This window comes from Camarhynchus parvulus, chromosome 4 (genome assembly GCF_901933205.1).
Source record: "Camarhynchus parvulus chromosome 4, STF_HiC, whole genome shotgun sequence".
NCBI classification, from domain to species: Eukaryota; Metazoa; Chordata; class Aves; order Passeriformes; family Thraupidae; genus Camarhynchus; species Camarhynchus parvulus.
Window position 1 is genome coordinate 64986389 of NC_044574.1, and position 22096 is coordinate 65008484.

A 22096-nucleotide genomic window follows, 5' to 3' on the forward strand; every position below is an offset into this window, starting at 1 on the left:
CAAACTAGTCTACCCAAGGGAGAACCATAACATAAAAACAATTTAGGTTACACACTGAATCTTATAAACATTGTTCAGTTTCTAAAAATTAGTTTAAATACTATTTATGTGCATTTGCTGTGCATGGGATTATTGTATTTTGCTTTTCTTTTTTCCAAATGTTAAGAAAGGCTGGAGGGTTTTTACTTTTTTTACTGTAGATGGTTTTCAAAAACCTTGGAGATTTTTTTATAAACATAGGGAAATGAGCTTCCTCCTTTCCTATAAATTTAAGAGTTTGGCTTCTCCTCTATATTGGATATAATTGTTTTATATATAGATAAAGTTTACTTTTTGACCCTGTCCAGAAAGCTGTTTGAAGGGAGCTTCCAGAGGCCCCGTGGTTCCCCTCCCGCTCAGGACTTTCACCAGACCAGATCAGAGACAGCTTGGCTTCCTCTGCTGAGCCATAAAACCCCCAAAGGCAGAATTTCCACAGCCTCCCCAGTAACCTGCCCTGAGGCTGTGCTTCTCTTCTAGAAATTTTTTTCCTCCCATCCAGTCTGAACCCTCCATGCTGCCCACTGTGGGCATTGTCCCATCTTATATTTTCTGTCTCTGTTTGCTCTGCCACCCTCCCACCCCCAGTATAAACTGAACACCCAAAGTGCAAGGCCAAACACATGTGCGTGGAGCTGTGCATCACTGGCCCCTCTCTGTTGTTGCCTTATTTTGCATAGAAAACCTCATCAGTGTGATCTGCTTGTCTGTAAGCATGTGCAGTTCTAATAATGTGGGATAAAGCAACGTGGATCCACAATGTAAGATTCACTCCAACAAAACCCTTCTTTTCTCTGCTTGTTGTCTTGTTGGAAGATCTGAACTTGGGATGTGTCCATTGCCACCTGTCCTTCTGCCAAGTCCTAACATTCCAGCACACCTTGCAACAAGTCTAGAAGTATTGTTTTAGGAAAATGACTGTGGTTCCTCTCTGATTCCTTTTTTCCATAAACTGGTATTTCACAAGCTGAGTAGCCTTACTGTCTTTTCTTGTGCAGGTTCATACTTTTGTTTAAACTGTTGATTATTTGGTGGTGGTGTTGTTTTTGAGCTGTGGTTTTTTACTCCCTTGATGTGCTGTAACTTTTGCTGTGACACTTTCATTGCAGGCCCTGCTGAGGCCGGGGCGAATAGACAGAATTATCTACGTGCCACTGCCAGATGCAGCCACTCGCAGGGAAATCTTCAGGCTCCATTTCCAGTCCATGCCAGTCAGCGACGATGTCTGCTTGGCCGAGCTCGTGGAGCGCACGCAGAAGTACTCGGGAGCTGAGGTAAAACTTCCTGGAGTCGGTGCACAAAGGGTGTTTCAAGTTGAACTCAAACGTCCCTTGAGCTTTCTCGGAGTGCTGGTAGGAATTATGAAAGGGAATATTTCAGATATTCCTGTGTTTTTGCAATCTGGGGCTTTTTTACTTCAAGGTCCCCATCAGAAGAGTGGTGCCAGGAGAAGGGTCTTTTTCAGGGTGAGCCTTCATACAGTTGCAGGCAGCCTCACAGGATGTGCTGCCAGGACTGGAGGGAGGTGGAGGCAAGCTCTCCCAGACTTCCCAGACAGTTCCTCCACATCTCCAGGAATCTTTTGAGTGCAGGATTGTGACTGAGAGCCTTAGGAGGAGAGAGGAGAGATGGAGGTAAGAAACAATGTAGGGGAATTGCAAGCGAGTTGCTTTGAAACTTGTATTTTCCTATTCTATATAATCAAAACTTCACAGCAGCATTTATTGTTATAGCTCATTGCTATTATTTAGCTTCTGACAGTGAATGGCAGACAATTATTTCCTGTCCTGGGCAGAAGGAGAAACTTTTTCAGATGCTGCTGCCTGGCAGTTATACTAAGTATCAGGACATTAGTGGTCACCATTCTGCTCCCTGAATGTTATTCATGTTAGTCTCTCATGAAAGGATATTTCGTTCTTTCCTCATTTTAATTAATTGAGAGTAATTATATTAATTCAAAAATTCAAAGAATGTTAATAAGGTTGCCAAGCTGAGCTCTTGAAAGTATGAAATACCAGAATTTCCACCTTGCTGTAGCCAGCCCTAATGTCTGCATTATCACACCATCTAATTACATAGCCACCTTCTGCTTTTTCCATAGCAGAGTGGAAAATGTGCTGTGCTTGCCTTGGCTTCCCATGTCACTGTGTGCTGTTTACAGGGGCAGGGAAATAAGCTAAATTTTTGTCTTGGGTGATTGTGGAGAATTCGTGTGATTGCTTGAAGGCCCTTCTCAAAGGACTGGTGGTGCTCCCAGGCCAGGCTTCCCCTCATTTAGCTGTCACTTAGATGCTGGTGGGCTGGAAAATGCTGTGCTGCCTACTCCTAACTTCTGGCTGGTGTGGGCACTGCTGTGTGTGCTGTGGGGTCATTTTGGGAAGCTGTGTCACAGCAGACACCAAAGCCAAACCCATGAGAGATTTCCTCCTCCAGAGCACAGGACAGACTGCACTCTGGGGATGAATGAATGATTGGAAGCTCTGTAGTGAGCAGAGCTGGTTTTTGTAGCACATCTCTCTGTCCGGAATGTGGGCTCTCACAATGAAAAAAAAAGGCAACAATAGAAAGGATTTCATGCTTAAATGTTGGTCTGGAAGACTGTCACAGCTCTACTGCTTCCATGTTTTGGAAGTAACAGTGTTATGTTTATATCTGGGGGACAGTGACACAACTTGGGAAAATGTATCTGCCTCTGGCTGAGTTACAAGCCTCCAAAAACATAAATATAAACATCTCCTCTGTTGCATATGGCAACTGTCGCCTTACCGGGCAACAACTGCAATGCTTGTATTTTAGAAATTCCAAGCATATGGGGATTTCCTTTGGATCTGGATCAGCTGAAAAGCTAGTGGTGAATTCCAGTGCCTGGTTGATAATGAGTCACAAATGTCTTGGTGCTGGCTTTGTGCAGAATCAGAAATAAGTTAATGGGTCATTGAGCGCAGCTACAGACTGGTTTCAGGGGGGAAAAAAAGCTGCCTGTTTCTAATATGGTATTTCTCACGAATTTTGTTCTTTTGCATCATGCAAAGTATTATAATAACTGGGATGTAAAGAGTAAATACAGAAAAAGCCTCAGTCAGGGTTTCTTGGAAGAATATATAAAGTCTTGATAGTTGGCACACACAGTGGCCAGTTTCATTAAGCCTTTTCTTCCCAGTGTCTCCAGCTTCCCAGCTTTACAAATAGTTTCCGCTGCTGAATGGCAAGTTCCCATTGCACTGCTCTAGCCTTTGTTCAGAGAAAGAAATGGAAAATGCCTGGTTTTGTGACTGGAAGATGCTGTATGAATAGGGAGCTGCGTGTAAAGATGCGTTGAATCATCCTGACATGAGCTGAATAAACAGCCAGGAAAGTGGATAGTTCAGTGTGCTTCTGGCTTCCAACTTGGCCCCTTTTCAGATCAGATACTTGTGTATTTTTGCCTGTCATCGCTTATGACCAGTTATCTCTGTTCACCTGCTGCATGTACGTTTCTCTTAATGACTACCTTTAAAGATACATCAAGATAGCGAAATGGGGTGATTACTTCCCACTGTTTCATGTGAGGGAAGGTGGAAGATAATTTATGAGGGTGAATTACAGTTTCCTTCTCTTGTGTGTCAGTGAAGTTTAATAAGAAAAAAGACATTAGATGAGCAATGTCTGTACAGTTAACTTTTAGGTCGAAGAAATCCTCAGCTTTCTGGAAATGTTTGAATTTGAGTGCAATCTTCATTTCCAGACCTTTCTGAAGTAGTGCTCAGCAGCAGTACTTGGGCTCCTCTTCAGGGATACTGCATTTTAATTTGGGCCAGATGGCAGGAGGTCCAACTTTTATGAAACTGATAATTTTTAATGGTTTTACATAATTAGAATGTCTGTGCTCTGAGCTTGTTCACAGTTTGATCACAGCTTTTCCTAGAGCATTTTCACTGTTGTACTTCATGCTGAGAAATTTTATCTGTTTCATTTCCCACTGAAGTAGGGATAATTAGAGATCTGACCACAGAAGTATTTAAAAGCAATGTTTTAAAGTACAAGCAGTGTGAGTTTTTTGGGTTTCATTTGCTTGTTTTTATGGTGCTGTCACAGCCAGCTATCCCTAGGAAAGATGGGCTTTCCGCAAACTTAGGTGCTCCATTTTTCAGTTTGGGGTTAGACAAGCACGGGATAAAGAGAGTGTTTCCCCACTGGAGAAATATTTTGTTCCAAAAAGTAGGTGATAAAAAGGAAAATAAACCCAGCAGAGTGAGAGATGTTCTTTTATTGTCTGAGCCACAGTCAGATGAGGTTTTTGTTGCAATTTAAAAGGCAGGGAGGGAGGTTTTAGGCAGAAACTGAAATCAAGTGTTGAGTTGTTTTGAGTTTAAAGTTGGTTGGAAGTAATAAAAAATTAAATAATCTGGGTATGATGACAATATTCCTCAGATGAGTGTGCTTATAAAAGTAAGATAATGGGGACTGACTGCTTTTAAATTGGTGGAAAGCAGGTCATGGTGAAAGCCAAGGCTGGCATGGTTTCTATAGTATTATCAGTTTCCATGCTTACAGGACACAAGAGTAGAGCAGGAATCTTGGAACCTGTAAATCTTTCACTGGTTCTGAATCGAAGTGGAGCAGTTAATGTAAAAAATATCTTTCTCACTTTGCAATAACTCTCAATGGGAGCCCAGAAAATGAAAGGGAAGAAAAGCAAGCTGATGAAGGTTTGCTCTGGCTCAAATAAGAGCAGATGTGATGCCAAAAGATTTGTGCAGCAGCAAACTAGCTGAAATCAACTCAAGTCTTTGACTTTTAAAATATGTATTCCAAAACATGCTTGTTCTTGTTTACCAGATATTGACATATTTAAACTAGTAACTTTAATTAAAAACACCCCAAACAACCAGACCTCTCCAAAATCCTCTGTTTCGTGCAGAGGAAGATACTAAGTACAAAAGGAATGAGGATGTGTTCCACCATAGGTTCACAGGAGAGTAAAGACCCTTTTAAGAGACTGGGGAAGATTTGTCTGTTTAGTAAAAAGGACATCTACAGTAAAGGAGAGAGAGGGTTTAGATATAGGGGAAAAACTGGATGTTCAAAAGATAAGGATGTGTTGCCTTCTTTACATCTAGCTGTACATGAAGGAAAAGATCTTCCAGACTTAAGGAAAAGGCTTTCTGCTTAGCAGTATTAAAGGGCAGTGGATTCAATCCTATATAGTAGCCTGAAGTATTACAGTGAAATGTGATTTTTCAATGTGATTTTTCAAGGTGAGGAATGCCATCAAATTGAAATGTAGCAAGATAAAGGCCTCAGATGAACCTCTGATGTTTCTCTTGGACTGGTGCAGAGGATCTCTTAATTTATGTCACTCATTGAAAAGTGAACATTTTTGTGTGGGTGGATGAGGAAAAGTCTCAGCCTTTATCCAATATGGGTAGCATGGGATCACCTCCTTCCTTACACACATTTATCAGTGCTAAGGATGTGTTTGGCACAGGTGGCTGGAAGGTGAGGAAATACCTGGCATTGGGAATGTTTTCCAAATGTTAGTGTTTGGGATAAACGAGATGAATCACTGGAAAGGAAATCACTAACTGCACAGGACTTCCCATGGGATTTTGCCTGCTGCTGGTCTCGCAGGAGGCTCCTACGTGCAGAATGTGCTCGGGCACACGGGGAGTGAGGGCAGTGTGAGCACCTGGGGATGCCTGGGAATGGCATTGGCATGGCAGTGCTGAAAGCAGGACTTGGGGGCATTACTCTGCCTCTCCCTGCTCTTTTCAGTCACTTCAGAAAGATCTGGTTCCTGTCGCCCGTTTTTCAGAGGTGTTTCCCAGAGTGGGTGGATTTTCACCATGATGTGTCTGAGCTGAGGCCTGATAAAGAGCTGTGTGCTCTGACCTAGTGAGGGTGTAGAGCATGGCTGGCAGTCAGTACATTTATGCCAAACATAAGGTTTGGTGTAGAGGGGAGTATTGGCACTGAAATTTATGCATGGCAAGCTCATCTGAGAAAGAACATTTTCTCCTTCAGTGAGATAATGATTTGCTAATAGTTGAATCAAGCAGGGGAGATTTAATGCATGTGGCTGGAGGGACATTAGTGTTTCCGAAAAGGTCAGACACATTAACAGCTCAGGAGGACACAGTCGAAACTGCTTCCTAAGGAACTCAAAGAACAGTGATCCTCAGAGGAACTTGGGCAAAAAAGCCAGGGGAATTTGAATGAGCACCAGCCAGTGCTGAGGAATGAAATTTTGCTTGCTCCTCAAACCTGACTTCTTTTTTTCCCTCAAAAAGCTGATATTTGATTCTTTAAATGCCAAAACAGTTCAGATGCAGGAACGTTACAGCTGATTTCAACGTGTTTTTCTTCATTAACTAGGTATTGTCACCCAGATTCTGTAAGTGAGCACTCTTGTGTTTCCTTTTGCAGGGTTGTTTTGTGTTGTGTCCAGTGTCTGGACAAAGAACATGAGTAGGAGCTTCACCTGTGTCAGGAGCAAGTTCCCTTCCCTTGAGCTTGCACAAACCAGCTGTGGCCAGGGGAGATGCCTGGCTTTGCCAGCAGCGCCAACTGTGCTGTCTTCTCCTTCCCATTTTCACACAACCTACCCATGGCAGAGTAACCAGGAGCTCCCAGTTGCTGAGGGTGGCAGAGGGGTGCATGCTGCCAGCACAGCAGGGCACGGCTGAGCTGCCACTGTCACACAGGCTTATAGAAGAGGGACCTAGGCACAGCCTCTGTCAGCCAGCTTTACTTGCCCTCTGCTCTTGCCTCTGGCTTTGCTGCCTTATTGTCCTGGGCTTGGCTGCAATTCCCAGCAATGGAAAAACATGTTGCTTTTTAAAAGCAGATGGGAATTCATTCTTGAAGGAAAAAATATGTCTCTTTAGCCTACTGCTATTGTTTTCTTTGAGTTTTATTTTTTGCCTGTGAGTTATTTCTAGCAACTTTTAATTTAATTTTTTTAATCAGACAGTGGGGATTATTCTTCAATGTCTTAAAGCACACGCTCTTAGTATAGCAGTGATCACAAGTGGGGGTATGGAAAGTTCAGAGTGAAAATTGCATTTGCAGTGATCAGGAAGGAATTGGAAGTGTTGACTTATTTCTGCCTTTTGAAGTACTTTCATTGGTGTAATACAAATGCTTATATTAGATCAGAGTTGACGAATTGGCTTTTATGTTTAAAAAAAGGAAAATAAAAGATAAAAAGTGTGTTTTTCCTCACACTGACCTGTTTTTCTGATTTAAACCTGTAGTGCTGGCACCTGATCTCATAAGTTATGATGTGTCACGGGGTATGTGGTTAGGAGTGAACTTGCTGCTTGGAGTTTGTCTCAACTCTAGTCCTAAAGTATAAGACAAGGTGTACAAATTTGAGAAAGTCACCAAAAGGTTATTGCAGTTGAGAGAAGACTTATTCCTGGGTCCTCTACTCTTATATGACAGCTTCAGGGCCACATTCTCTCAACATACACAAGTTGCTGTTAATACTGAGTATTTAGTATAGTGGTAAAAGGTATGTCTGAAGTTTTCGTGTTTCATTGATTTGTATCCACTTTTTTCTTAAACTGGGGTGGGTGGGGAGAGTAAATATGCTTATATATTCATTGCTATTTCTCATGCCCTTAAGATTAGCAAGTGTCTGACTTGCTTAAGTGTCTGTTATGATTAATTTTAGTAGTATTCAGTGTCTGACTGTCCATCCTCAGTGTTCAATTGCTCTTCCTTTACATGTAAATTCATTTTCCCCCTGGATATGCTGCATTAAGAGGAGGGCCACCAAGTTGATTAGAGGGATGGAGCACCTTTCCTGTGAGGAAAAGCTGAGGGAATTTGGATTGTTCAGCCTGGAGAAGAGGAAGCTTTGGGGTTACTTAATTGTGGCCTTCCAGTACTTGAAGGGACCATGCAAGAAGGGAGGAGTGTTTTCAGGGCTTGTAGTGACAGGACAAGGAGGAATGGCTTCAAACTGAAAGAAAATAAGTTTGGGTTAGATTATTATGAAGAAATTGTTCCCTCTGAGGGTGGTGAGGCCCTGGCACAGCTTTTCCCAGGGAAGCTGTGGCTGCCCCACCCCTGCTGGAGCTCTGGGCAGCCTGGGATAGTGGAAGGTGTCCCTGTCCATGGCAGGGGGGTTGGAAAGAGGTGATCTTTAGGATCTCTTCCAGCCCAGGCTGTTACATGATTCTGTGATTTCAGAGACGTGGCACATTTCAAGGCATGATGTCCAGCATCTGCTTGGCCAGGAGAGCTGCAGAAAGTTCCCCACTTCTGCAGTGAAATTACTTTCCATCCTTAATAGAATCAGCCCTCCAAAACCACGGGTTGTACTTGGTCAGTGAGATCTGAAATGGCTCTGATTGTGATCTTAATTAGCACTAGGATATTTAGATGTAGTACCTGAAGGCTAATTCAGAATGTTTATACCAGATGAAAGCATCCACAGGAACACCTTGTGCTGACCTACTTGTGTTTCTGGGGCTGTGCCAGTTCAATTGCTGTCATGGTAGAAGAAATGTTAATGAATGGCAGAGGAATAATAGGGCCCAGGTGTAAAAGGCTGTTAATCTACCTGGCTATTGTTGCTGTGAATGAAGAACATGTTATTTTAGTGGCAACACTGACTGTTTACACTTCACTGAACTGCAAAGATTGGCAAGCTGGGGCTGTGTGTGTGAATTAAAATGTTTGAACATATATTGGTATCTTTGTGTGCAGGGAAAATAGGATGTTTGCTTTTGGCAGTCATCTGCAAAAAGTCATTGTTTCTGTTGCAAAAATTTGGAACCTAATAATGAATAATAATATCTAATAAAATCAAATCACAGTAGGCTGTGAATTTCTTGAACAATAAATGTACCTAATTTCAAGCTTCAGTGCTCTCACTAGTCAAACTACCATTGTGTAGTGCGTGCACCAACTATTCAGCTTCCATTGCTTTCTCCCATGATTGAAATGATATTTCACTTGTGTAAATTTTGAGTTTGTTTTCTGAGGGGTGATCATTATTGATAAAACATTTGGAGTGGGAGAGTTTTTTGGTTTCTTCCTTAAGTTTTTGACTTAAGTGATTTGCTTTGATACTTCCTGTCCCTAACAATGTGTGTAAGGCATAGGCTTATGCACTTGTCATCCCATAAAGTTATTTGAGTTCAAAAATGCACTCTGGTATATTCCTTTCAAAGAGTTTTTGATTATGTGTAAGTTTTTTAATAGAAGTGAGATTTTTGGGGAGTAGAATTGTTGAAATGTCTGCTTTTGTTCCACTAGCTTTTTTTATCCACAAACTCTAGCAATGGCATTGTTGGAGCTGGTGGCTTTTTGGTGAGATTAAGCTTCTCAGTGGTAACTCTGAAACTATTTGAGAAGTTGTTGGTAATTAAAATAGTCACTGATGCTGAATGTGGGAACAGGGAATCTTGCAGCCAAACCTCCATTGTCAAATGGGGCAGTTTTCATTCTGGCCATGTAACTTCTGTTTTCCAGAGCCCTGCTGGAAGCTGATGGGCACAAGCACTACTGTAGCTCAGATTTTTGCATAGCAGAAGTTGAAAGTTGTTATTTCCAAGTTATCTTTTATGCTTACCCTTACATACATATGGAAAAGCTTTGGATTGCCTTTGGCAAAAGGCTTAAAAGGTTATTGGCAGATGGAAGCAGCACAATAACAACTCTGCAGCAAATTATTAGCTATGTTAGAAGCAATTCCATGGTCTGTTTTACTTTTTAATTAAACTTTTTTCAGACTTTTTCACACATCACCTAGTTCTCAGCTTAGGCTTTTTGTTTCCTGTCTTTGAGTAATGAAAATGTCAAGGATAGCTGGGTAGGAAAAAAGCCTTTCAGGTCCAGTCTTCAGTAATTTGTCCATGGCATTGCATGTACAGAAGGGAGCCATCGGATCTGGCCTGACCACTTGCAGTGGGAGAAAACAGAGCAAACCCCAAGATGACTGCAAGTGCTAATTGGTCTTGACATCCCCATTGTCAGGAAAGGAGAACCAAGAGCGTTTTGTCCAGTTTAAAAGAGCTGCTTTGGTTTTGTTTGATGGTTTATTTTCTTATTTTGGGAAGTTGGGGATGAGAGTTATTTTCTCAAAGTAACTGGTGTCTCAGAGACGTAGCGTTTGTTACTTCATTTCCTAGCAAACAAAGTGAATTTGTGATAAAACTAGAAAATTACTATTACATTAACATTGCACAGTGACACACACTGTTGTAGGGAAAGGAGGGGAGAGCAGCAATTTGTCCTGTTTTGTCCTCTCGCCTGCTTTTCACTGGAATAAACCAACCAGCAGTTCTTTTTCCAGAACTGCTCCCAGTGAGCTCTCATTCAATGATAAACCAATGAAGAGACAGTAAAAAAAATTACCCAGCTCATAGTTCAGACTCTGTGTGTTTGTATTTGTGAGTCTGTATAAGGAGAACTTTTTCTGCTCAGTCTCTTCAGCAGCTGGGTTTTGTTGTTCAGCTGGGGATGAGGGACCAAAGAGCAGGAGCCAGCAGGATGGGTTGTTGGGGATTTTTCCCATGACAGGCAAGAACAGGGACTTGAGTGTTCATCACTGCCACAGGCAAGCAGAAAACACCCACCCAAAAGCCACGTGCCACTTGTATTTCTGGTTACCTGTGCCAAGTGGTGGTCGTGGCTGTGTACCTGGGGAAAGGGGCTTTGGGGGCTCCTCTTGCCAGGGAGGGCAAAGTATGGCTGGAGGGCTCATCACAGGCTCCTCATTTCATGAGATCTTGCCATTTCTGTGGTCATTTCTGGGTATTTCTGTGTTATATAAACCATAGGAACCAAACTGTGCTCCTTTGTTAGCATAACAGAATTTGCAAGGCAAGAAAATGAGCGCAGTAGTTTTCTGTAAAAAAGAGAGAACAAAACTTTTCATGATTTTGACTTTTCTAGTTTAAGGCCTGAGGACTTCCAAAGAAGTGTTGCTGGCAGTCTTGTTTTAATATTCAAATAGCAAGAGCTCATCATAATGACATGTCAGCTCTCAGAAGTGGAATATGGAATATAGTCAAAATGTTAAAAACTGAAAACTTGCTCTTCGTTTCTAACATTTGTCACTACTAAATTTACAAAAGTATTTGTGAAGTAAGCTGACAAACCTGGGGTTTTGGGGGATTTTAGGAGATTTTTATGCATATAGTTATCTGTATAAAGACCTTTCTCTTCTTGTTTATGATTTTCTTCACAAGAAAATGTTCACAAATATCATGAACTTACCCATATAAAACGGATTCTGGTTTTTTCATCTTCTTTGTTATGTACTATCCTTTCACTCCTGAGCTAAAAAAAATGGTTTATTTATTAAAATAATCTATAGTTTGTCATCATTAAACCATGTTTATTAGTAACAATATTTATAGAGGAGCGGGGGAAAAAAGGAAAAAGAAGTTTGAAATTAATTTGTCTTCTGTCAGTGCTTGGAAGTTGGAATAAGAAAGGGAACTGGAGCACTGAGACAGTATCTTACCCTAGGCTAGTTGTTTACCATTAAAGAGAGAGCTTGCATGTGGGAGGGAGTGTTATGTTTTGGACTTACTTCCTTGTAACTCATAAATCTTGGCTGTATAAACGTTCAGTCATTAATTAAGGCTTTCAAATTAATCTGTTTCCTGACTGGACTTGGCTGGTTTTGCATAGAGTAGTGCTGTTGCCCAATCTCCCAGTTTCAGAGTGCTCTCAAACGTGTGGTATGGGAGGATGGTGTTTATTGTGGAGAGTTAATGAACAGCACCAAAGGAGGGAGGGGGAGCCCCTGGGTTACCAACATGTGCAGGAAATAGGGTGCTGGTATCAAAATGGGTTTGTGCACTTTAATTGCTTCCCTTACTTCAAACAATGGCAAAAGTGGCTATTTTATATTGATAAATGTCAGGCCTAGGCAGAAGTATTTTTCATTCCTTTCATTATTCTTACATAGTGTTCTGGTTTTGCAGTTCAGCCAGTTTACTCAGGATGATGTATAAATACAGCCAAAACATCTCTCTCATGTGATGGAAAAAGATTTCAACTTTTGTTAGAGACTTCTTAGAAATTATTGGTAGTATTATCACTCAGGTGCTGCTCATCTGAGATTTGTGTCCTACTTGTTTTACCCTTTCTTTACAAATGTATAAATGTGTGTGTATATATATATGTGTGTGTGTGTGTGTCTCCTTTCTTACTTATGCAGGCATGGAGGAGCTTTTATCATGCATCATCATACATTTAATATTTCTCAAATATTAAGTATTTTCAGAAATTCATCCTGGAGATGTACTACTTTTTGTAGGCCTTTTAAACCAAAAATATTTTCATTACCTGGGTACTAGATGTGAATTAAAATAGTCAGCTTCCTCCAGTTCTGCATGTGCAAAGGATTTCATAAGTAACTTGTAAGGTTTAGAATAGGCATATAGAAGAAGAGGGTGGTGCGGCCCTGGCACAGGTTGCCCAGAGAAGTTGTGGATGCCCCATCCCTGGAAGTGTTCAAGGCAAGAATGGATTGGGCTCTGAGCAACCTGATCTGGTAAAAAGTGTCCCTGCCCATGACAGAGGCATTAGGATAAGACAATCTTTAAGATCTCTTCCAACTCAAATAATTCCAGATTTTTTTTTTAGTATAAATGATTTTTCCATGACCAGGAAAACCCCTTGCCTTTTAATGGTGTCAAAGTGAAGGTGTGTTTTCAGTGTCACTTAGTCCTAAACTAAGCCATTCCAAATATTTCCAGGTCTTTTCAGTGTTGCTTTTTACAGATTGCTGATGAGAGGCATGTGTGAGGAGCACTGGCCAGAGGAATCCCTGTGCTTTTAATCAGTACTTTGAAAAAACTCAGTGTATCTTCAATGCTAATGTCAGCATGTGAAAGAACAGCCTCATCTTTAAGGACAACTCTGCCAATCTTACGTGTTTTTGGAGCAGGAAAAGAGATTATTGTCAAAATGTTTTCAATAGCAACTTCATCTCTAGAAGTTTGCCACAGACACACAGCATCAAAGATGTGCAGGCAACGAGTGACCCACTGAATTGGGCAGGTGGTGGAAATCCAGGTGGGCTTGTGGTGCTGGGTGAAAGTACCATGTGGAGCATGATAGCAACACTTGCTAAATATAAAATATAGCATTAAGAAACCGTGGTAATAAATCTCTCTTCTTCCAGTATACATTTGATTGGAGACAGTCCTGGGCTTGCTGGGAGATAGGATGGCTTGTTGGATTGTCTCGTTGATTTCTTCTTTCTTATGGATTTGATAAATCACTTGACACATCGTATTTGGTAATAAGTAAACTGTGTTTCAAAGCCTGAAATGATGCCTGGGTGAAATCTGTTGTTACATAAGACTTGACATTTAGTGTTGTGTTCAATGGTGTCTGTGTGCAACCTGAGGGGCAGAACAAATGACAATTCACCTTATTGCTTGCCATATACAGAGTAGGACTGGTTTTGCCCTGTGCAGATTCAAAATGAGGAGCTCCACTCAAAATACCTGTAGGCCTTTATTACAGATGGTGTGTTTTGCGGCTACCCATTTGTTCTGGGACCTGTTTCCTGAGGGCTGTTCCCAGGAGCTTGCATCAAGCCCTTGGGAATGGCTGGTGCTGGTTTCGGTGCCATTCCAAACCTGTACTGTACAGCAGAAGCCATTCAGCCTATTAGAAAAGGGCTTAAAGCTAAGTAAATAAAGGGACCAGTTAACGTGGTGGTGGGAGCCATGACCAGTGACCACTCCCTGCACCCCAGGAGCTGCTCTGCTCATCTGACAGCCCTGGAGCTCTCCAGGCTTTCCCAGCAGAGCCAGTGCAGAGACCCGTGCAGGATTCCCTTGTGATCATTGCTCCTGCTGTGGTTTCCCAAGGTGAACAAAACAATGATCCTGGTGTTGAAATGATAAACCAAGTCCAGTCCTAGCCCAGTCAGGATCTGCACAGAACAGGTTGTTCCCTGTGAGTTGGAACAACGCTGATAACATTTAGCAGGAATAGCAAATACGCATTAATATTTGCATTGTGATAACAGGAAGAGTCTATTTTGAGGTTTATAGTTAGTACTAATAATTCATCCTTGGCTTTGAGATCATTCTTGAAAGAAAGTGTCTGTTTCCTACAGGAACAGTCTTTCTTGTATGTCTCTCATTTTTCAAACAGAGAGCTTTTAGTCACTTTATTTTTACCAATTGAAATCCAGCAGTTTTATTGTGCTAATATTTAGCCTGCCAGGACTTTTTAGCACCAGATTTTTTTCCTTTGAAAATAGTGAGGGGCTTTTGGTGTTTGTTTCTTCTTAATTCACATGCAACATTTAAGGAAAGCTTAATTAATCCCAGCATGCAGGGAGAGGGAAAGGAAACAGTGCTCACCAATTGAGACTATATTTAGCTACGTTTATACAGAAGTGATTGTATTATCTAAAAATCCCTTTTTCTTTATTTTTGGATGAGTTTTGTGGCTAGGAAGGGAAGGCAGGCACAAGCTTGGTAAAGAGAGGTGGAGGGGGAAAAACTGCTTCCAGGGATCCAGAAAAGAGAAATATAATGAGCTATCTCTGTCTCTGTGTAGAGCTGAAGCAGGTCTTGCTTTTGGAAGTCCTTGAGTCAGAGGTTAGACTTCAATTTTAGGAGGTTTGCTGTGGCTGGAAAAGCTGTGGAAGTAGAATTCTATTCTCAAGATGTGAACATAGGAGCAGGCTGATCCTGGATAGGAAGGCCAGTTCTTGTTACTGTTTTTTATTAAAATATTTTGTTACTTCTGCTGCAAATTAACATTGGTTTGAACATTTTCTCTCTTAAGTATTGTTAAGTCTTCCTTATTAAAAAAACATTTCCTCAGTAATAATAGGTTCCATATGTAGATGTACTGTGTATGTAAAGTGATACATATTAATATAGCAATTGCCCATGAAAATGTGTTTTTTTGCTTTTCCACCATGTAATGACCCTTCCTGCTCCTGCCCCCAAACAAGCAGAACAACAAGAGGGCCCTTTGAACGGAAATGTGCCGTTTTAAACCATTTTCCAGATCCGATGTTTTCCGAGCTGGAGCGGAGCTGGCGGAGGAGGCCAGCAGAGATGGATCGCTGGCTGTTCCAGGAACAGCCTGACTGCAGAGCAGGGTCAGGCCCGGGGCTGGCGTGTGCCTGACAGCGAGTGCTCGGCTTTCCCGGGAAAGCTGCTCCCCAGGTGCTTCAGCAGGGCCCTCCTTCTGCAGGACCCTTCTCTGACAGCTGAGGCTCACTCAGGTGCTTCCAGCTGAGCCCTTCTCAGTGCCTTGCTGAATGCCAACACTTTACAGTGCTCTGCACTTCATCTCAAAAACCTGTCTGTAAAGCATTCCTTAAAAAGCAGGGAAACAAACTCCCTTTTCATTTTTAGAGGGTTACAACAGTATCCGAACATCTGCCTGTAGAAACAACACCCAACCTCCATTTCATAAAATCATAGAGCTTTAAAAAGCCAAGTTACCTTGTGAAATCTCTATTTTTTTAATCTTTATGCATTTAACAAAAGGCATATTTCCATGTGTTCTAGTTAAGTGTTGGAACATGATGCAGTAAGTCAGTTTGGCTGAGGAGATGTTCTGCAAGTGTCCTGCAGCATGAGCTTGCCAGCTTCCGCAGGGAGAGGAGGTGGGGGAGAGCTACAAGCATTCTTCACTCCTGCCAGTTGCGAGTTAAAAGACTATCAGAACCATTTCCCAAAGCAACAAGGACATAGCAAATTTTTCTTCAACCCACAGGTTGATTGGAAATGAAAAAAAAATTCAAATCCTGAATAAGATTAAGTGGTAATCCTGAATAAGATTAAATGGTCTCGTTACTTACCTGGGAAAAATTAATTAGATATTAGTAGATAGATATTAATAGTAGATATTAATTTTACTTTTATAAATTTTGCTTCAGATTTCCTTCTGATAAAAAATTATTCAGAAACACGAAATTCAATTTATTTCTTTTATTCTGTATCATTGACTTAACTTTTTACATTAGAAACAGAATTCGGAATGTTTCACCTTGGAACAATTTTAAAAATTTCAATTCAAAATGACTTTTTCAAGATTTCCTTTCAATTTTGTTGCTAAATGGAATGGGTGAGGTTGAATTTGACCCTTTGTTTATTTGGCTTTGGATTAAATAATATATTCTGCTTGGGAAATACTCTATACTCTATTCAGCAGAATAGCATGCTTCTGCAATTCTGCTTTTGGATGAACTTAAAACTAGAGGGAGTTGGTTTTATGAAACAGAGAATAAAAAAAGAGTGTTTTTTCACATTTTGCTAGACATACTTCAACATCAACATCTATTTTCAGCTCTTTTGCTGAAAGCAAATTTATAATTCTTTTGCTAAGAAAACTGAGCAGCCTGGACTGATAATTTGCTGGCTGCACTTTTACATGGACCCAGGTGTTCATGTTCTTCTGTTTATATTGACTCCACAGTTGAAAGATAAGACTTTCTGTCTTAGGTGGAAATGGTAAAGTTGTAGGAAATAGGTTTCAGAAAGAGGAATATTTAGTTGATCTGTATCTCAGAACGTATTCTGTTTGGAAAATGTATTTAAATGATTGTGTGATTATACATAGTTGTGGGCGACTAATCTAGTCTGTTGCTGCAGGTCATGGGAATAGTCATAAAAAGTATTTACTGTGAGTGTGAACCCGGATGCGTGCTTTCCCAACATGTTTCCCATATGGTCTGTAAGTAAACAGTAAATCAGATAGAGAAGAGCTGAGGAAAGAGAGGAAGTGGGTACGTGGGGATTCTGCAGCATTAAAACCCCGCATGGTTTGAAGCCCTAGCTTGTTTTGTCTCTGAACAAAAAAAAAAAAAAAGAGCAAGTCTGAACAGAACAAAGATGCTCTGCAGACCTAGGAACCCATGGAGATCAGGCACTGACAAAAAACCATAATTTTTTTTGTCAGAAAAGCCTTGGTTGAAGTGCAGAGTTGACTGGCTGCCTCTAGAAATGACTTGCTGTTTGCCCACCTACACTTACTGCTGTGGCAGAGCCTGGCATGCATCTGCAGCCTGCAAATTCTTTTCCTGAAACCAAAAACTAGTTTTAGGGGATTGCTGGTTCCATTTCGACAACTCACCATTCATGTCAGACTGTCCCTGTCAGACGTGTGATTCCCCCTTGGTCCTCTCTGCTTGCTTTGGGAAATCCAAACAGGGGAGGCAGGGATGTGTCAGATGCTCTCAGTGGGTGTGGATGAGGGTCTGAGCTGTAAGCACTGCAAAAATGCCTTTTTTTATTGCAGCTGAAGAGCACACAAGAAGTCCTGAGTTGCAAACTCTGTACCCTGGATGTGTGAGCGTGAGGGTAGGAGTTGTGCCTGGCAAGAGAAACACTGTTTTCACGCTGCCATTTCAATATACATGAAAAGTTTCAAGCTCTACTCATCTATTTGCTCTGTGTTTATCTGTTTTACCTGATTTACCTTTAAAGCAATCCCAAGTCTCTGAATTGTTGTTCCTCCATACTTGTAGCCTAACCAGGCTTTCTTTTAGCCACCATGACAATTCCTCTGTCCCTGAAAGAGGCCATTTCATAGCTCTGGTATCTCAGGCTGGGAAATTTTCTCTTGGATACAGCTCACACAGGCTTTCCATGCCCTGCAATCCCTGTGATTTTCCTGATTTTTGTCTTCTTTCACAGACTAAAGAAAGTACAAGTTTTCAGTGGGAAATGATTGGGAGATTAGAGAGAAGAAGTTGGCTCCAATCCAAAGGGTGGTGAGATATATTAACACAGTTTGTAAGATAAAGCCAAATCTCTATTCTCCGTTACCTTGTGAGACTCCAGCCTAGGGCTAAATGCAGCCACAGACAAATGCTCTTGTACTTCTGAGGGCATGTCAGCGTGAGGAAGTTATCCTGGAATGAGATAGGCTGTGAATGTAAATGCAGTAGCTGTTCCAGCCTAACACCCTGTGGAGACAAGGCCTTGGTGAAGTCACTGAAAGCAGTGGAATGACTCCAGTGGCAGCTGAGGATGCTGAGCCCCCACTGCATTCCCCCCTCAACAGCCAGCCCTGCAGGCAGAGGATGGGCTGGACACCATCTCCCAGGCCTTTTTTTTTTCCAGTAGGAATACATGATCTAACCATCTTTGCAATGGCTGCTTTTCCTGTCATTGTGGAAATCAGATTTATTGCTCGTGTTATCAACTGTCAGAATGAGGTGGATGGGGTGATGGCCAGCAGTGTTACCATAGGTGTCTTGTGAGCACAAAACATAGTTTAACACTTGCTGTCATGGGGAATATTTTATCTCTGCCTTTTCTTACTGTTTTTTGTCATTCCTACAGATTATCACTCTGGCTTTGATTGTTTCTGTGGGTATCTAGGGTCTCTTAGTGTGTGTTTGTAGTGCTGGAGAGATTGGTGTGTGCACACACCCTTCCTGTGGTACTCTGGGAGTTAAAACTCAGCTTTTTTAATGCTTGAGAGGTTGCCACCCACCAGTTTTTAGGCCTGTGCGGTGTGTTTCAGTTGTTACCTATCCTTTACGGTCTGCTGGAAATCAGTGTTTATTTTTAAAGTGCCTTTTCCCAGATTAAATAGAGCATTAATTAGTGCGTGAGAGGAACAGGGAGCATTATTCCACCGCAGTTTTCCATCGCGTCGAGAGCTCATTACCAGATGTAGAGCTCATAAACAAACACACATGGCTGCTGCATGTAAATCTTCTGCAGGAGAAATTACTGCTGATCCCTCCTGATTACATCACTTTGTCTTCCAGCTCATTAATACACTTTTGACCATGGAGACTATTTAGGTGCTAATAACTCACAAAGCAATATACAGGAAAGTATTACCTTTCCATATTTGTTAAACATATTTCCATCTGGAATTCCTGTCCATGGTCTAGACTGCTCTTTTTTTTTTTTTTTTTAATTTTGGAAGAGTAGTTGTGGAGTCAGAAATTCTCCTTCATAATTAGTGTTTGCTTCCACAAGGTCTATAGCAGGATATACAAATAGTCTTCCCAAAGCCATATGAAGATGATGATACAGAAATTAATCTGAAATTACTAGGCCAAAGTCTTTGCTGGCACAATCCCCAGGGAAGTTGTGCCAGCAGGTAAATTGGCCTAAGGATGAATAAACTTAATGAAATCTGGGAATCACTAATTTAGGACTTGATCCTGCCTGTTACTGAGGAATTGGATCCCACTGCAGTAACTCCCATGGCAGTCCCTGGAATCAGTCCCTGGCATGCCATGCACTGCAGTGGCTGCTGTAACCCCTCCACTGCTGATGGTCCATGAGGTTTGGGGCATGAATGAGCACTGACCTGAGGAAGGCAGCTCATCCCAGGTATCAGCAGAGCTTGCTAGGTAGTGGCAAAGGAAATTCATGACAGACTCAAGACTGTAATCCTACATTCAGTCCCTCTCAGGGATTGTCAGATGGCTGACTCCTGTTAGGAGTGACTTTTGCCTACCTCTACCTTGGCAGGTAATGTTTCACATAGTCTAGTGGAAAAGACCTCTCCCACATTTCTCATCCCTTTCCCAAACTCTCCAAGAGCACCAGCCACACACTGCCTGAGCAGCTGACCATTGATGAGTAGCCTTGTACCAGAGTTTCTTCCTATTTTCCTTTTACTGGAGACACCAATATATAAAAAATAGGTAGAAATATAAAACACCAAAGGAATGTGACACACTGTCATTAATCTCAACTTCTTTCTCTGACCAGAGCATGAATGTTAGCATTTGTCATTTGATTGAATTCTGCATTAAAATCTGTCTCTGCTTCTGATAGTGGATGTTACTGAGTCCAGAGTTTTGCAGTGCCACTAAGTACCATCACCTTAAAGGCAAAAAAAGTCTTGTTTGTTCATGGTACTTGTCCTGCTCAATGACTTATAGTTTCCATTTAGCTTCCAATTATTAAAAGCAGATAAGGGGTTTGGAACATATTTAAGCATGTGCTTTACTTCAGTGGTGTTTGCTGATGTCAGAGGAACCCAAACCAGATGCCTGTGTGCTTTCAGGGATGCTTTCTTGAAACAAGGGGAGAGGAAAAGAGAGAAGCTTCTCCTTCCCTTCTTGGCTCTCCTCTTTTCATATGTGAGTAACACACTGTGCGCCTGGTTTTGTTTAAATCCAAGGATGGCAAACAACCACACTCTGTGAAAACTTCCTACTTCTTCCCATCCTTCTTTATGGTTTGTTTTTTTTCTTCTTGCTATTGATATTTGGGAACCTGTGGAGACAAAGTGATGTGAAACTTGGAGGTCTGACAGAGGAATTTATTCTGGCAGTTTTTGTGTGAAGCCTTGTGGTGCCATGAAATCCCCCTCAGTTCCACTGCTTGCTTTGCTTTTTCAAACACAGCCGTAGCTGGGCTGGTGCTTCCTTTGCAGGGGGTCTGTCAGAAGACAGGGAGATGGATGGGAGAATCCCCCAGCTCACAGGTTGGTTGAATTGCCTCTTTTAAGGTAATAACATTCCTGAAGCTTGTTCTAATATTTTATAGCTTTTGTGAAAGTCATCGATACTTGTCACTAAATTACAAGGCTGTGAACCCAGTAAACCTGTTGGTTCTTCTGAATCAAGGGTGCTTGATGTTCAGATGAATTTGTAGCCCATTAAATGGCAGCTGCACTCATCATGTACTTCAACTCTACAATAAAAGAGCGTGTGTACAGACTCATCTTTTTAAAAGGGAAATGAACTTATAGGGATTTTGTTTATGGGTTTATGTTTTGGTTTTTTTTTAAACAGTGAAGCATTCCCTGACAGGTTTGCAGCAGCTAAGCAAGATATGTGTTGAATTCACATTCACATGTAAGTGTTACGTGGCTGTCCCTGCTTTGCCAGCTGCTCACTTCGTGTGGTGACAGACCAAACAACTGCTAAGTGACAGTGCTGAAAACAATTTTGCAAGTTTCTCAAGAAAGTGTAAAGATGAGACTTCTCCACCATCTGAGCTTAAGGGCCATGTGCATCACATCTGAAATATTCTGTACTTTGGAAAGATGAGGACAGGAATATTTTGGAAATACGAGTGTACACAGTTGGGGCACTGACAGCTGCATGTCACATCTTTTTCTCCCCACCAAAGTTTGGTTTATGTGAATAGGGTTAAGCTGACCCTAACCGTGAACTCTAGTGCTGATCAGAGATTTCAGACACACCCTGCTGTGTGCAAAAATGTCAGTGTGAACTCATGTTGAAGCAGTATAGACTTGATTAGGATCTCCTTTTAATCGAGAAATCATATTACAAAGTACATCTTCCCCAATAGTTCTAAGAAATGCCTTGTGGCAATTAAAGCAATTGCTTGCTTGGTAAATAATACCAGGAAGAAATCTAGCACATTTTACTGCTTTTTTCCCCTCCTAGATACATATACTGTGTTAAAGAGAAGGATCAGCAGTCCATCAATAGTACATAAATTCAGAAGTCCCTTGGTGGTTGATTTAATAATCTAAGTAGTGTGTACAAGCTAAAGGAGAACTGGAAAGTAGTGTGCACACATACTGCAAGGTTGTCAGGCAGTACTTAGTTATAAATCTTGCAAAACTGAAAAAAACTCACCCTGATAAGATTACCAAAACATGACAAATGGCAGCCATAAATAGATTTTTGACTTCCTGCTCATCTCTTCTTTCTCCTGCCCTTCGCACTCTGCTCCGGTGTAACAAAGCTGTCAGGGCTGTGCAGCTCCTCCAGGTGAGGGTCAGCTCTTGATATATTTTTGATCGTTGTGTGAAGTTCCCCTGTTAGTATGTGGTCCCCTTTTTAACCTCCTTGCAGATTCCCCCGATTATCCCAAATCACTTTCACATGGAGCTGAGGTTAAGCTTTATTTCTCTTGGCTTGTCCCTTCCGTAGCAGACACTTTGTCTTCACTTTGAAAGGACAAAGCGATGTTCAGCTGCCTGGGCTTGCGCCCAGCATTTGATTTATACATTATTTAATTTCCTTTAGAAAATTGGAAGCAGAACTTTAGGAGTGGAAGTCAGTCCTTTTCATTTGTTTAAGGATCTTTTAGGGCTAATATAATCATCGATAGTAGATGTCAGCATGATTAGGGTGACTTAAGGTAAAGCAAAGAAAATTGAATACCGG

At 41.4% G+C, this 22096-nt stretch overlaps 1 protein-coding gene across 1 annotated transcript in view; it reads left to right on the forward strand.

Moving 5' to 3' along the window:
* Positions 1–22096, forward strand: part of SPATA5 (spermatogenesis associated 5) — a 161764-nt gene that overhangs the window by 127121 nt on the left and 12547 nt on the right. The window contains 1 exon segment of the mRNA XM_030946841.1: positions 1149–1313. Within this exon segment, the coding sequence (XP_030802701.1) occupies positions 1149–1313 (165 nt within the window).